Source organism: Ochotona princeps, chromosome 1, assembly GCF_030435755.1.
Source record: "Ochotona princeps isolate mOchPri1 chromosome 1, mOchPri1.hap1, whole genome shotgun sequence".
NCBI classification, from domain to species: Eukaryota; Metazoa; Chordata; class Mammalia; order Lagomorpha; family Ochotonidae; genus Ochotona; species Ochotona princeps.
In genome coordinates, this window is record NC_080832.1 from 31616454 (window position 1) to 31633654 (window position 17201).

The 17201-nt window shown below is 37.3% G+C and overlaps 1 protein-coding gene across 1 annotated transcript in view; it reads right to left on the reverse strand.

The window, feature by feature from the left end:
• ENPP1 (ectonucleotide pyrophosphatase/phosphodiesterase 1) overlaps positions 1 to 17201 on the reverse strand; it is a 75168-nt gene that overhangs the window by 25664 nt on the left and 32303 nt on the right. Inside the window, exons 2-9 of the mRNA XM_058674032.1 lie at positions 13860 to 13932; positions 10935 to 11051; positions 10085 to 10210; positions 8456 to 8516; positions 6396 to 6493; positions 4205 to 4284; positions 2978 to 3097; positions 1908 to 2017 (exon numbers count right to left, since the gene is read on the reverse strand). Of these exons, the coding sequence (XP_058530015.1) occupies positions 1908 to 2017; positions 2978 to 3097; positions 4205 to 4284; positions 6396 to 6493; positions 8456 to 8516; positions 10085 to 10210; positions 10935 to 11051; positions 13860 to 13932 (785 nt within the window). The remainder of the gene's footprint in view (positions 1 to 1907; positions 2018 to 2977; positions 3098 to 4204; positions 4285 to 6395; positions 6494 to 8455; positions 8517 to 10084; positions 10211 to 10934; positions 11052 to 13859; positions 13933 to 17201) is intronic.

Genomic DNA, 17201 nt, shown 5'->3' on the forward strand with positions numbered 1-17201 from the left:
ATTACTAATATTTCAGTATGCAGTACAATGTATAATATCTAAAATCTCACAAACCATCTCAATTTCATCAATGGAGTGAGAACAACAGCCAATAAGAAGGTGAGATACAGGCACTGCATTATTCTCATGTGAATCAGAAACAACACAATACAACATAAGACTGCCAAAGAAAACTGTTTTGCCCTTCTTGGTTGAAACTTATGACCTTTTCTGTTCCCTAAATATCCTGCCGTATCAATTTTGTAATGCAAACTGTGCAAGTGTATTAGTGGTTATCTCATGAGTTCAGCCACAAAAGGTCTTCCATGAAAGGTGGGGTTTTTTTTGCTTTTGTTTTGGTTTTAAATGCATTACAGATTTTGAGTACTACAGAGAGGCTATCTGATCAGGTTATTACATTAGAAAATATATTTAGGGCCCAGCATGGTAGCTTAGTGGCTAAAGTCCTCGCCTTCAATGCGCTGGGATCCCATATGGGCGCTGGTTCTAGTCCTGGCAGTCCTGCTTCCCATCCAGCTCTCTGCTTGTGGCCTGGGAAAGCAGTTGAGGACAGCCCAAAGCCTTGGGACCCTGCACCTGTGTGGGAGACCTGGAAGAGGCTCCTGGCTCCTGGTTTTGGACTGGCTCAGTTCCGGCCATTGCGGTCACTTGGGGAGTGAATCATCAACTAGAAGATATTTCTCTCTGTCTCTCCTCCTCTATATATATCTGACTTTGTAATAAAAATAAATAAATCATTTATTTATTTATTTATTTATTTATCCATATAGAGGCACATGTACTGTGGTACATTGGTGGGTTAAGCTGCTGCTTGGGATACAAGCACCCCATCAGGTTGCCTTGAACTGAGTCCCACCTCCACTTCCGAACTTGGTTCCTATTAATGCCCCTGAGTGGCAACAGATTATGGCCCAAGTATGTGGGTAGCTCCCACTTACGAGGGAGACGCAAAAGGAGTTTCTGCCTCCTGGCTTCAGCCTGGCCCAGCCCTGCTTGCTGTGGGCATTTGGGGAACAGAACAATCAATGAAAGATTTCTGTCTCTCTCTCTCCCTCCTTTCTCCCCTACCCTCCTCCCTTCCTCTGCTATTTTCTTCTGTCACTCTGGCTTCTAAATAATCAAAAATATATAAACTTTAAGAACTAAGTAGAAATTAATGACTAGAAGTGTCACTAATGTCTGAGAAATACATTTATACACTAAGAGGTGACTATTACCTGTGTCTTTCTTTATACTTCCTTTCCTGCTCTTAATTCATTTTCTTCCTAGAGTTAAAATATACAGAATTCCCCTTTCAGATTTCGATTTCCATCATGAACTCACTTTTTAAAAAATGTTTATCTATTTATTTGTTTTATTGGAAAGTCAGATATAAGGAGAGGAGAGACATAGAGGAAGATCTTCTGTCCGTTGATTCACTCCCCAAGTGGCCACAACAGTCGGTGCTGAGTCGATCTGAAACCAGGAATCAGGAGCTTCTCTGGCCTCCCATGCAGGTGCTGGGTCCCAAGGTTTTGAGCTGTCCTCGACTGCTTTTCCAGGCCACAAGCAGGGAGCTGGATGGGAAGCAGGGCAGCTGGGATATGAACAGGCCCCCATATGGGATCCTGGTGCGTTCAAGGTGAAGACTAACTACAAAGCTATCGTGCTAGGCCCATGAACTCACTTTTAATTCTGGACCAAAGATCAGAACAAGACATGTCATTAGTGTTTCTAAAAACGAAAACACTTCTGTAGTTTCACTATCTACCATGTACCCAAAACTCTTTGAGGTAGAGCTCTTATTCTGAGTCTGCATTTTCCAATCAATGTGTCACTCAAAAGCTAGGGCTCAGAGCTTGATTTTAAAAAGATGAAATGAAAAAGTAACTATATTACAGGACCCTGAAAATTTTGCTTGTGCATACCCATTATATATTTTGTAGATGTCTGGGAATATTCCATTAATTTTCACATCTGATCCAGGCCAAAAGAAAGTGCCAGACCGGAGGCCTTGATACTTTGCTGTAAGCCAAATCTGGAGAAGATAATGAAGGGAAGTTAGGAAATCATGTAAACATTCACCTCCTGGGAATGCATGTGCTCAAGCTAGAGTGTTCCTAAGGCCAGCAAGCTTTAGCAATTAGATAATAACAAACATGTTATATGACGGCAGCAAAAGTGGGTTAAATAATTGCAAAAAAACTTAATCTAAAATAAGATGGACACAATTCAATTCATTATTTTGAAAGAGGAATAACACTTGTATTTAAGTTACTGACAACTTTGCTTCTGTAACTGACATTTGTTAAGTATTTATTAACTGCCAATCACAGTATGAATATCCCTGTAGGCATTCTGTTATTAATTTATATATTCTTCACATAACCCTGTGACATAGTTAACAGTATTATCCATGTTACAGAAATGAGAAAACCAAAGTATATCAAGAATGATTTGCCCAAAGTCATACGATATCAGAGCTAAATTTGACTTCATAACCTGTAAATTAAATATAATGCTCTTTTTCCTTCCAAGGAATATCAAAGTTGGCCAAAAAGATCCTATGTAATGAATGTAGCAACCTGAAAAAATAAAAAGGTCAGCACATCTAAAATCAGGATCATAAAGAACCTTTATTTTAAAACGCATCCAACGAAGCCAAGGCTCACCACAACCAAAAACTAAATAGCTTTGTAGAAATCCAAAGTATCACCCAGACTACTGCTTCATGCTGAGATACATAAGAAGACTCAATCAGAAAAAGAAAATGGCTGAATACAACTCAAACCCATCTCTGAAAGTACTCTCATTTAATGCAATCAAACAACTTGCATTTAGGGTTACCAGCATTCATATCCATTTAAGAAAGGTGCTCACATATACAGTAAATCAAATAGGTCATAAAGAGTCCTAGGGAGTCTGATTATTTTACTCCAAATGAAACAAATGACAATAATAACAAAAGCTACATCAGAAGTTAAAATAAGACACTCACAGGTTCTCCTTTGTACCACTCGGGATTAAATTTCTCTTTACTTTTTAGTGAAAAGGATGCATTCATTTGAGGATCATACATCTTATTGTCAATTATACCATGGGATTCTGGGTAAAGTCCCTACAAAAGATAAAAATATAGATGTTTATAAGTCATGAATTTACTTGATGTTAAATAAAATCACAGAATAAAACTAAACAAAGAAATTCATAGCAAAGATGAAATTAATGATAATAAAGTTTAGTTAAAGAAGAACAAAAAGCAATGGGTGTTGTCAAAAACAATCAACCACTGAAAATTTTGTACAGTATTTATTTACATTTTAAATTATATAGTAATAACATTCACAAATAACATGTCTAAAAAGCTATATATAAATAAGCAGTCTTCCAAATACTGAAAATAAATTATTGTCTTTTTTAGCATGGTTGAGAACCAGCTCCTCTTTGAGTGCCAGAGTAGTTTGCATCAGTACAAGTGGCACACAATGTTGTGGACTTCAGCACAAGGGTTCATGAATTGCACTTTTTTTCCTGAATTCAAATTGAATCTGGAAACTTCCAATGAAACAAAAGACGACTGTAATCCAATCTAGAGGAAGGCTAAGGGGTTAGCTTAAACTCAGCATCAAAATAATTAGCAAGGCAAGCTGAGAACACATGAGTAGGGGACAGCTGTTTGGCTCAAATAAAGCACATAGAGGAGGGGCCAGCAGAGTAACCTAGTGGCTAAATCCTTGCCTTGCACGTGCCAGGATCACATTTAGGCACCAGTTCATGTCCCAGCTGCTCCACTTCCCATCTAGCTTCCTAGCTAGGGCCTGGGAAAACAGCCAAGAACTGCCCAAAGCCTTGGGATCCTGCTCCCATGCGGAAGACCAGGAAAAAGACTCTGGCTCCTGGCTTTGAATCAGTTCAGCTCCAGCTGTTGCGGCCACTTGGGAAGTGAACCAGCAGACTGAAGATCTTCCTCTCTGCCTCTGCTCCTCTCTGTATAAATCTCCTCCTCTCTGAATAAATCTTAAAAACAACAACAACAACAACAAAACTCATAGGGAAAAAAGCACACAAGAATCAGAAATCTTCAAACAAAAAAAATTAAGAAATCATTTTAAGACTTCAGTCGCTCCTTTTCACGGATCAGAAAATGGAGATAGCACAAATAAAGTGGCATTTCCCAAACCAGAGCCTGTAAATAACCAGAGTCTAGGTGAAAAGCAGAGCTTACTGTGACAATGCTGTAGTGATTGGGAAAAGTTTTTGTTGGATATACTGGTCTCATGTTCTTAGTATATGTTCCACATTTTTCTGAAAGACAAAAAAAAAAAAGTAAGCATCGTGATGAAGCATATCAGATCATCTGCTTGTTCCATTTGGCTTTGGTACCACAGCAGTGTAAATCACAGATAAATGTAGCACAGGAAGGGTGTGTAACCAGATACAAACTCAGAATTAATGCTAAAGCAACACTCTAGATATCAAATTTTAAATATATGAATTATTTTGTCTCTTAGAATAACATGGAACAAAATATTTAAGCCAGTTAAATAATTACCACATATGTATCCATCACATTACGTTCAAGACAAACAAGTTCTGGGCCTGGTGCAGTAGCCTAGTGGCTGAAATTCCTGCCTTGCATGTGCCAGGACCCCATTTGGGCACCAGTTCATGTCCCAGCTGCTCCACTTCTCATGCAGCTCCCTGCTTGTGAGCTGGGAAATCATTAAAGGACAGCCCAAGGCTTTGACACCCTGCACCCACGTGGCTGACTCAGATGAATATCCCGGCTCCTGGCTTCAGATCAGCTCAGCTCCAGCTATTGTGGCCACTAGGGGAGTGAACCAACAGATGGAACATTTTTCTCTTTGCCTCTCTTTCTCTCTGTGAATCTGACTTTGCAATAAAAATAATAAATAAATCTTTAAAGAAAAAGAAAAGTGCTAATAACATGTTTGCTAGGTCTCTGATGTTACTTGGCAGTCAAATATTTGAATTATAAGAGGTCATTTTAAAACTATATTATTAGATAAATCTGCAAATTAAAACAAGGGTAAAACAGTAGGTGGGGTGATAGAGTTCTAAATCATAGATGTGACAATAGCTGACCCTGGACAAATTTAGTCATTTTAAAACCAAAGACATATGGCTTAATGTCCGACAAAGTATGGAGGCCGAACTGTTCCCACAATCCTAGTCATTCAACCCTAATATTGCACTTTTTCTGCCTCTACTACTGTAATATTTCATTACTGGAAATAGTTCCTTGGATTGGTATAACTCTGTAGATCTCACTGCTTTCTCAACAGGCTATATTCCAACTACTCCAGGCTGGGCGTGAGATTAACTACATAATGGTTTCTTCTAAACTTCCTATATAAGTACGTACAGCTACTTAATTCTAAACCCATGGTGCTAACGTTGATGCCATGGAGACAAACTCTCCTCCCAGCAGTCACACAGGGCTGGATTTACACTTCAAAGTCTGTGGGCCTGCTGCTAAGAACAGAGCTGTCTCTGTAAAACTGGACTGTTTATGCCAAATCCTTGTTTATTTAAAAATCTACTTATTACAAGTAAAAATGAAAAAAAAAAACCTTTTTTTCAAAAGCTGTCTATAGAAATTATGTTGGCATTGCATCAGATAAGCATAATAAAGTACATACGCATTGGCTGAGAGTGATTCTAATATTTAAGACAACCTCATACACCAAATTTTAGTAAATAGTATTTTAGAATTCCAAAAGGACTCTAAAGGTTTTCTTTTATTTATTTCCATTTCAGTCCAGTAGGGCACTACAGTGTTAGATAGCCACAGCTATCTAAACGTTGAGCACTAGCAACTAGCAACATTTAACAGTTTTTAGATCCACACATTCCATATATGTATTTTTTTTCCTTTTTAAATGACAACGATATAACTTACAATCATACCACTGGTTGTTAATGTGATTTAAAGCATTGAAAAAGATCATTCTGTTATTTCACCAATAACTTAAAAAAAACTGACTATTGAAGACACAGAATGAAATAAAGAAATCAGAAGGGCCGTATCAGGCCAAATGATGGTACAGATTAAGCAAATAGACAGTATTTTTATGTCAAGTATCAGTTCCATATCAGAAATACTATGTTTTTGAAATTTTATTTTAGCACGAATGCTTAAATATATATTTCCACAAAAGGAATATAATATTCTAGGAAAGAATATATATGTATTAACATTCCCAAGAATTAAAAATATGTTATCTGTTAAGTACTTAGAGGGTAGCTTCTGAATAACCACAATAACTTCACCTAGCTGGTTACAGAGAAGGAAGGTAGTCAGGTTCTGTCAGTACTTTTCCAAAAAGGACGACCTCCCTCATCTATCTCATTGAAACAGAGGACACAAAGTAGTAAACTCTGAAGTTACTCACTTAGTTTGCTAATAACAGGAAGAAGTCCACCCCAAGTGTGTAAATATTCTGCCCTGAATCCATCCAAAGAAAACAGGAGGGTAGGAGGCACTTCAAATCTGGATAATGAGAAAGAAAAAAGAAGTTTAAAGAAGCAAAAAAAAGACAAATCCAATAAAGAGACTCTCCCACCTTCCCAAGGTGCAGCGAAGATTTTTGACTGAGGTCTCTGGGTAACATTCAGTGCCTAAAAAGCTTGGCAAGCACACTGTTAGAGGATATTTTACCTGCATTTGCATTGGCCTGCAGGCTTTTCTGTTTGCTTGTTTCACAGCATCCTCTATATATCATTAAATAGTATTTATTAAGCCATCAGAGCATTTTGAACCACCATCCAAAAAACATCATTCATGGTTCACACCATTCCAAAGCTGGTCCAAATGCTACCAAAATGTAAGAGGGTTTTCAAATTTGCAGGAAAATAAATGATAATAAGTAGCATTTCTGTTAAATTTCATTTACATAAACTTTTTCCTGAACAACTACCTTCTGATATTGTGTTGATATGCTATAGTTCTAGTACATTTTAAAGAAATAGTTATTGTAGAAATAGCAAAATTATTATTTAAATATATAAACAAAGGATTCAAAATTGGAATACTCAAACAATGAGATCGTACAAACACACACACGCCAAGTAGAACTAAAGTTTTGTTTTATAAATCCAAAGATGGTGGTAACAAAACCACATATATGTTGTTGCCAGCAAAAGAAAACTGCTGTGGATGGCAGCTACATGGCTATAGCAAAACAGTCACACTTCAGCAATTCTGTAGGGATACCTAGTGGATGGCAGAGTAGCTGTGTATCACAGAACAACCATGACAAGATTTCCCACAAAACATTTGCTCAATAATTTTGTCATTTTTAATTTATTTGTTATTCAAATTTTAATTTATTGGGCAAGTGTTATGGCACAGTACATAAAGCTGCCACCTACAATGCTGGCATCCCCTGAGGGTACTAGTTCAAATCCAGGCTGCTCTACTTCCAATTCAGTTATCTGCTAATGTCCTGGGAAACACTGAAAGATGGCTCAAGTCCTTGGGACCCTGCACCCATGTGGAAAACCTAGATGAAGCTCGTAGCTCCCAGCTCCTGGCTCCTGTCTCACCATGGCTATTGCAACCATTTGGGGAGCAAACCAGCAGATAGAAGATCTCGATCTCGATCTCTCTCTCTCTCTCTCTCTCCCTCCCTCCACCCCCAAAACTCTCTCTTGTAATTCTGCCTTTCAAATAAATCTTTTTAATCTTACATGACATTTCTGTATTTAACTTTATTTCAAAGGCACAGAGACCAAGATACCCCATCACTGGTTTACTCTTACAATGCGCAATATTTGCATCTGAGTCAGGATGATGCCAGGAAATTGGCTACCTATCTGGGTTTCCCACGTGGAGGGCAGAGACTCGTGCTTCTGAGATATCACCTGCTGTCCCACAAGGTGTGTCCTAGGAACCACAAGCAATTTCAGAACCTGAACTTGGTAATTTATACAGGATGAGGCCATCCTAAACAGGGACTTAACTGCTACAACAAATGCCAGCCCTTACTCAATAATGCAAAAGTTAAAGACAAACAGTTATTTGCCTTTTTTTTCCTACCCCTTCCCATCTTAAATACATACATTGAAACAAGTACAATTCCCAATAACCAGTATCTATAACATAGCATTTTTGGGAGACCCGACAGAACCAGGTGCACTTAGATTTCATTATAAACATCTGCATGAAACTATTTCTAGTGAACAGAAAAGAAAAAGGATGATTTAGTAGGCTGTTAGGTAAATGCTCTGGTACAATGGCTTTTGGGATAACAAGCATTTGTGGTCTCTCTTTTTCCCACCAGATTCCAAAGTAAGCGTCACACTGTAATCATCTCAATACCACTAGTATGAAACATTGATCAGGATAAAAATAATGCTTAATGCACCAACGATTATCACGTTTACATTCTGAAAAAGAAACAAATGGTGTTTCCAAAAATGAAAAGATTAGTATCTGAGAACAGAACCTTACCCTTTGGGACACTGAGGCTCATCAATGCTCTCACATGTCTCTTCTACCCAGCTTTTCTCACCTAAAATATTGTTCAAAAAATAAAATGAGTTGAGCAGACTTAACAGGGACAATAGTTTGATGTCTATCAGATACATTAAGAAAAATTCTGAAAGCAAACTGGGTGAACAGGTATGCAGACAACAAGTGATGACACTAGAGAAGTATAATGAATAAAAGAACCTATTCTGTTTCAGGAGTCAGTTTATTTGAGGATGGGAAAGCAATGCCTCATTGCCAGACTAAAACACACCACTGTCCTCCACAGGTGTTGTACCACGGATCCAACTAACTGTGGGTCAAAATGCTCAAGGCTCAAACAAACAAAACAAACCAAAATTTGTTTTAAAACACCAAAAACCTCTTCTGTGCTGAAACATGCATTTTTATGTATTATTCCTTAAACTATACAGTATAAACAGCTGCTTGCATAGCATACTTCTTGTACTAGGAATTAGTAATGATTTAAATATTTAAGAAGATTCATATCAGTTATGTCATTTTAGATAAGGGACTTTATCCTCTTCAGAGTTTAGTATGCACAGGGTCCTGGAATCAATAAAACTACCTTGGTTTCTGAGAGCCAACTCTATATTTAAGAGAATTTGATTTTTGTTTGCATTTTCAAATTCCTATAATTTTCAGCAGAAATTCTAAATCTCCTTCTATCCAAGCAACCAAATCTTTGGTACACTGATGTTATTTCTCTTTCATACATAGCCAGGTTCTGCCAAGGAATTTCAAAGAATCCTGTGACATGAGAAATACACCGTAAAACACCACCTTACAAAATAGCCTATAATCTTTCGAAGTCGTTTCACATTGATTCTCCAAGCATCTGGCACTGCCTTCACTTACTCCAACAGAACTTGGGCATAAGAATGAGCTAGGACTTAAAAAGTATCTTCCCACAAACAAGGCATCAAAGACTCAGCATCTATATAACCAACAGGAGAGGGAGGTACAGGAGAGTGAGTGCCTTTGGCTAAAACAAAACTGGCCACTTGTAGACAAGAATTCTTAGAAAGCTGGGACATTGTGACAAAATTCTTCCAGTACAGGCTCTCTGCTCATGCATATGCTTGTATTCTTCTTTAGAATAAGTTTTTTTTTTTAGATTTATTTATACATTCATTTTCTTGGCAAGTCAGACATACAGAGAGGAGGAGAGACAAAGAGGAAGATATTCCATCTGTTGATTCACTCCCCAAGTGACCACAACGACTGATTCTGAGCTGATCCAAAGCCAGGAGCCTTGTGCTTGTTCCGGGTCTCCCATACAGTTGCAGGGTCCCAAGGCTTTGTGTCACCCTGGACTGCTTTCCCAGGCCACAAGCAAGGAGCTGGATGGGAAGCGGGGTAGCTGGGATATGAACTGTCACCCATGGGATCCCAAGGCATGCAAGGCGAGGATTTTAACCACTCGGCTACCAGGCTGGGCCCTAGTATGATGTTTTAAAGTATTTTTCAGCTCATAGAACTGGTTAATAAATAGGACACTTAATACACAAGAAAACACCTATGCAAAATCAGCCAGGACAGTAACATACCAAGCTGCTGCAGAGCCCAGGAAGCCCACGGGAGACTGACCTTGACACACCGCGCTGTAGTTGATGCAGCAGTCACCCCGCTCCTTGCAGTCATCAGAGCAGGCACAGAGGCTTCTGGACAGCCTTTTCTCTCCACACCTGAACTTGTTGCAGGTCCATATGCGTTCTAGAAACAGATAATAAGATGTGTGTATGGTTGAAATGCAACACATCCTAAAAGAACTCAGAATTGACTCATAGATTAGAATCTGCCACCATTGCAATCACTCAAAATTACCAAAAATAAAACATTAAGGTACCACCTGTTAGGATTTCAAATTGTCATTTCACTCTAAGTCCTGAATTCCATCATTTTAAAACTTGGACAGCAATAATTATCATTTTGCAACTCAGATGTAGGATTCAGCTTCCTCAAGCTTTCAGGGTTGTCAAAATTTAATCTCAATATGACTCATCCCTCTTTCTATACTATTCCATGTCATATGCCAGGAAGTACAAAACAAACAAAAAATTTTCACATTCTGATAACTTCATTTTAAAGTGTAGCTGTATATCTAAGGATGTTGCTTTAATAAGCCCACACTGAAAGTTTTTACATATTTCAGGCAGCCTTTTAGAACTTAGTTTAAATGCAAATGAGACTACCAAAGCTTTCAGTATACGTCAGACACAGGCACAGCTTCGCTATCCATACAATGTTTAGCGAAGGTAAATTATGTGGAATATTCTCTCTTTGCAGCTGTTGGAATATAAGCGCTAATGTTCAAACAGGTGCACATTGCAAATTAAAACTCAAATGAATCAGATATATCACATGCCTAAAAAACACAGATCATTCTTTTGATATGAGACTGGTCCATAATGCCACCTTTGTCTCTGCACATATTTACCCGGTTCTATACACGTCTCCTGGTAATCCAGACAGCAGTTTCCAAGGTCAACACAAGCCACATCACAGCGACAGTTCCCGAAAGTTCTCTCAAAACATCGGCCTTTGCAACTTTTTACTGAAAATGTTAAACAATGAGTTAGATAATTTTAATCATCCTAATTATAAAGCAATATCAGTTAATACACCTAAGTTAGCTAGATTCACATACTACTTAGAACACACAGATAGGACACTAATATCACCCAAGAACACTTCTATGCACACACACAAGGTGACCTGATGTATAGAGATGGGCACTTGGTTTTCTTGACATTGAAAACTTGTTTCTTTTATTTATCATAAGCACTTCTGGATCTGGTAAGACTTAAATATCCAAGACATGACAAAGATAAATCAAAATGAGGCTTGGTTATTAATATTTTACATTATGAAAAGGTCAGCTTAAGCAGTAACGGATTTACCAATTTTTTAAAAAAATGTTAAAAATCTTCTTAATTTTTTAAAGTGTTTGTTCAGAAGTACTCCAGAAAGGAAAGGAACTGGCAGAAGATAGCAGTATGTGTGCACAGAACACATTCCACAGCACCCCGTAACTCCAAACACCATTTCACCTAGAGATCAAACCTAGCTCCTCAGCAAAAGCCTTCTCCAACACACCAACCCAGGTTCAATTTCTGTTACATAAGCTCGTTTTTATGAGTCAGTGAAAAATTTAATAAAAGAAACTATTTTGAAGAAATGAAAATAAACGCAAAAATATCAAAACCCATGAGTTGCAGCAAAAACAGTATTGAATGGGCTATTGATTGCATATTTTGTTTGAAGGTTGCCTTATATCAGAGAGACCATATGATATTTGTTCTTTTGGGATTTATTTATTTCACTGAGCATAATGATCTCTAGTTGGAACCATTTGGTTGTAAATGGTTGGGTTTTATTCTTTTTTTTTTTTTTGCAGTGTTCTCTTTTTTTTTAATTATTTATTATTTAACTTCATTAATTACATTGTATTATGTGACACAGTTACATAGATACTTGGGTTCTCCCCACCCCTCCCCAGTAATATTCTATGGACTAGATGTACCACTTATTCACTTCTCTTTGAACTGGCATCTGGGTTGTGTCCATGCTTTTGCTATTGTAAATTGTGCTGCTGTAAATATAGGATTACAGATCCCTGGGTCATATGTAGATTTCATTTCCTTTGGATAGATCCCGAGGAGTGGGATAGCTGAGCTCTCCATACTGACTTCCACAGTGGTTATAATAGCCTACACGCCCACCAACAGTGAAGGAGGGTAGCTTTCTCCCCACAACCACACCAGCAGGTGTTGTATAAAACTTGGTCCCTCCCTTCAGTCACCTAGTTCCATCTGTAACAGGGTTCCTTGGTTAACATCCTGGTCTCACAACAGACTATCTATTTGTGAAGAAAAAGAGCACGTCTGGGTTCTTCTAGCGTACTGTGTCCTTGACATGCAGCAGGTTCTGAATGCAGAGTTAGTACTAGTCAACTTCTGCTCTATGGGCAAACAGCAGAAAAGAGAAAACACTTTCTGCTCAAAATCATCTTCTTTCTGTAGTGCCTTACTGCATTTCTTGAGTTAGCTAGGTTATTATTAATTATTAGAAAACTAGAGTATTGAGAAAAGGTGAGAGGCAAATAATGTACATTCAATTAACAAAAGGTAATAATCTCAGTTCTTGACTTTCATAGTCTTCTGAAACAACAAGACACTCCCATAGAATTGATAAAAAGAAATCAGGCAAGTTTAAAGACATAATAACAGCAATTATTACTCTTAGAAACATTAACCTTCCTGACCCAAAAGCAAAAAAACTACTATAATAATAGCTATTATTTGAAGTTCATTAATAGGTATTTGGTCAGTTATAAAATACAAAGGAATGTATTTTATTGGACTTAAATTAAAATTTCTACTTTTAATACTTAGTCTTGATTTCTATGAGTCACACACAATTCAGTGAAGTAATTTTTGCAGAGTGACAACACAGTAGGCATTAAAGTTCATAACTTCCTTGTTTTGTTAGATACATTCACTGCAAGTAGATCACTAAGTAACTACAAATAATCACTCTTTTTCACTCTTTTAAAAAACACATAAAAGCTTAATAGTCACTAATATGTCTTAAATGGTGCATATTATAATTACAGATTAGTTGAATAGGATAAGAATCTTTTCAGTTACCAAAATTGCATTCTCAAGGAAAACCATAAGGAACGTTACAGGAGGCAAAATTAAATAAACAAAGCAAACACAAATCTATATGGCAGACAAAATAATGCTAGTATGGTCTATTGCAATCCATTTTTATTATTTGTTTTAATTTTGAGAATACAGGGAAGAGATCTGTATGTGATATAAAGAAAAAATACATATAAAGAAAAGTATATTCTTGATATACAAGAAAAATACATTTAAAATGGCACTAATGACACTATTGCTTTGAAATTACCATTTGCAGTGTTAAAAACAAACAAAAACAAACAAGTAAACAAAAACACCTAAAAAGCACAGAATGAGTTTCTAGTTGTCCAAAATGCTAACTGGTTGCCTAGCAACTGCCAGGGCTTCTTCAGCAATGACTCCTTAGGAGTACCTGGAGAAAGTCAGACAGCAAGAGCTCCATGCACATAGCACCAGAAACCTTGTGTTTGTTATCGACTGATCTTGTACTGCTTAGGGGTTTTGGTTGTATCCCCTCTTCCTTGTTTTGGAATAACATATGACAAAATGACATTGTACATTATACATGGCTACAATAATGCAAGCTTCAACATAACTTTAATAAGAAGGCACAATCCAGCATAACTCACCTCAATCACTTTTTGAAGAAACCTGAACACACGCACTCACACATACACACAAACACAAAAACATGTATACTGAGTACTAATTACCTTCTTTGGCACAGCTTGGTTTCAGTCCAAATATACAACCAAGAATTGTTGTTAACACACACACCGATAATACCTGTAAGGAGAAAGGAAAAAAAGAAATTAGTTTCTGGGCTCGGCAGCGTGGCCTAGTGGCTAAGGTCCTTGCCTTGATCCCATATGGCTGCTGGTTCTAATCCCGGCAGCTCCACTTCCTCCCTGTCTCTCCTCCTCTCAGTATATCTGACTTTGTAATAAAAATAAAATAAATCTTAAAAAAAAAAGAAATTAGTTTCAGAGTCCTTTTATTTCTCCAAATGTTTTATCTCATTGTTTCTAAACTTTTTGAGGCTACTCTGTACTGACCTGGGTGCTGGTCCTATGGCTGCAGCCACAGTCAGTTTTTGCAAATTTAAACTTTATACATTTGTGATTTACATATTTCTTTGAAAGTATGTTACACTTCATTAAAAATTTTATGTGAATGTCAGCAAATGATTCTGCACATTTGAAAGTAATGCAATCAACAACTCCCCGGTTGGAGTGAATGAATTAGAAAAAAATTACAGGAAGAGAGGAAATGTATTCAGAAACTTTCAAGACCCAATCTCCTGTTTGTTAATGTGTTGCTAGTAAGATGGATATGAGAACACTGTAAGTATATGGTTCTTCTAACAATTTTCCAAGACTAAATATTATATAATATCATCTCATGCATTGTGACTGCTTGAGGAAACAGCACTTAGCTGAATGTATCTAAAGTCTAATTTTAGCACAAACTGTTCGTGTGATTTGAGATTGTCATTTTAAGCTTTCCAGATATCTGTTTTTGTTCATCTATAAAATTAAAAAACTGGATTATGTGGATCTCTAAAAATATTTTCAATCCTAACATTCTTCCTCTCTCTCGTCTTCTATTCTTCTTCTGGTGGATACATCTTACAACTTGTAAGAAGGATGTCAGAACTTCTCTAGTCAGAGACAAAGGAGTGGAATAATCCAAAAATAATCCTCAGTGTTCTTTATGGGAATGGAATTTCCTTGAAAGCGCTATGAAGTGTTAGCTTCTAGACAAATCAGTGAAATATTGGTTGAAGGCCAACGACGCTTAAAGACTACAACAGGCACTGAGGGGGAAAAAAATCAGCTTCCCTTTGTTTTAGACAAGGGAAAAATAAGTCCCCATCATTGACAAGCTCTATAAACTGGGTGAAACATTTTATAGTTATTTAAAAACACAGTGACAAGGGAAGACATGTCAAAAAGAACTTCTCAGAGGAAGCCTTTGCCATGGCTTCGAATGGGTCAAGTGCTGATATAATACTGTCAAAAACTGTTAGGGAAAAGAGGAAAGGACAGTGAAAGAAAACATCTACGAGGAGTAAGAAGAGGCTCAGAGAAAGGAAGACCAATTGGAGGTAGCAGATAGATAACTAGAAGCTTCATGTAGCTGGAGCAATAACAATAAAAAATATAAAGGGGCCACCAGCATTTTGGACTGGAAGTAAAGCCAGTACCTGTTGGGCACCATGCGGGTGCCAGTTCAAGTCCCGGATGCCTCACTTCCAATCCAGTTCCCTGTAATTGTTCCTGGAAAAGAAGCGCAAGCTGGCCCAGGTGTGTGGACCTCTGTACCCACATGGGAGCGTGCCGTGGCAGGAGCCTGAGGCTGCAATTTGCTGGAGCAAGTGGTGTGAGTGCCACAAATGGAGAACTAGGCATCGAATGAGAACAGTGAAGTCAATCAGCAGACCTGTGGATGCTACAACTTAAAGAGAAAATTAGCTGAAGTAGAATCTGGTAATCTGAATTGCAAAGTCCAAGGGCAAAAGAAAAGGCACAGGCGAGGCTACTGATGCCTCTCACACAAAGCATCAAAAAGCTATTTCAATCTCAGAATTAGATGATAAAGACATTAAGAAACTGCCAAAAGTTTTTTTTAATTTTTATAAAGCTTTTTAAAAACAGTGAGAAGCAGATACAAGTGCTCAAGAAATTTAAGGAATAAGCTACATATAAAATAGTAGCATTGAAACAAAATCAAACTGAAATATTAGATACAAAAATTACAATAGAACAAATTAAAAATATAATGGAATATCTCTATAATACTGACCAAGAAGGAAGAATTTCAGAGCTGGAAGACAAACTCAGTAAAGCTAAGAAACCATCCAAGAATTAATTGGCACCATGAAAAGGCTAAAATAAGGGTCATAAGAGTTTCTGAAGATACGGAAAGAGACACTGAATTGAAGAGGTAGTCAATGAACAATAAACGAGAATCTCTCTAACATGGAAAAAGAAAAGGGAAACTAAAATACAGGAAGGACAGAAAACCCCAAATGGACTAGAACAGAACTGATCCTCGAAATGGCACATGATAATCAAGGTCTTTTCAGTTTAGCATAAAGAAAAGATACTTAATTGTATACTTGAGAAAAGTCAGAAAATTTGGAGGAAATTAAATCATACTCACAGCAGACTTCTCAGAGGAAACCCTACAGACCAGAATAGAATGAAGTGACATTTTCAAGATCCCAAAAGAAAAAAAAAAAAAAAGGTCAGCCAAGAATAATATACTCAGCAAAGAAAATGTAATAAAAACTTCCAAAGCAAACAAAAACTGAAAGACGGCTTTTACCAGCTGAGCCCTACTAATGTTGCTTAAAGGTGTGCTACAGACAGAAAAAACAAACGACACCTACCAAATCCAAAGATGGTAAGAGTAGAGAACATAACAACAAAACCACAAAAGAAACCTAAATCAAACAATGAGAAACCCAATGCTAAGATGTCAGGACCTAATTACTATTTGTCATTATTAACCCTGAATAAAAATCAAACGACAAGATTGGTGAACTGGATCAAAAATCAAGACTCATCTATCTGCTGCCTACAAAAAACGCATTTCACACACAAAGATAAGCAGGAACTGAAAGTGAAAGCATGGGAAAGGACTTTTCAGGATAATAGGAAAGAAAAACAAGCTGTATAGTCATTCTTATATCAGATCATATAGACTTTGACGTGAAAAGCATTAAAAGAGATGAAGAAGGATACCACATAAGAATCCATTCAGCAGCAAGAAATCATCGTAATAAATGTATATGCACCGTATGCCTGGGCACCTAGCTACATGAAACAAACACTAATGGATTTAAGAGGAGAAATAAACTCCAATACAATAATAGTAGGGAACCTTAACACTCAACGAACTTCAAAGGACACATCAAAGAGACAGAATATCAGCAAGTAAACAACAGAGCCCACCTAGACAATAGAACAAATGGACTTAATTGATACCATTGCAGCCTTTCATCCTATAGACACAGAACACACCTTTTTTTCATCAATTCATAGAACCTT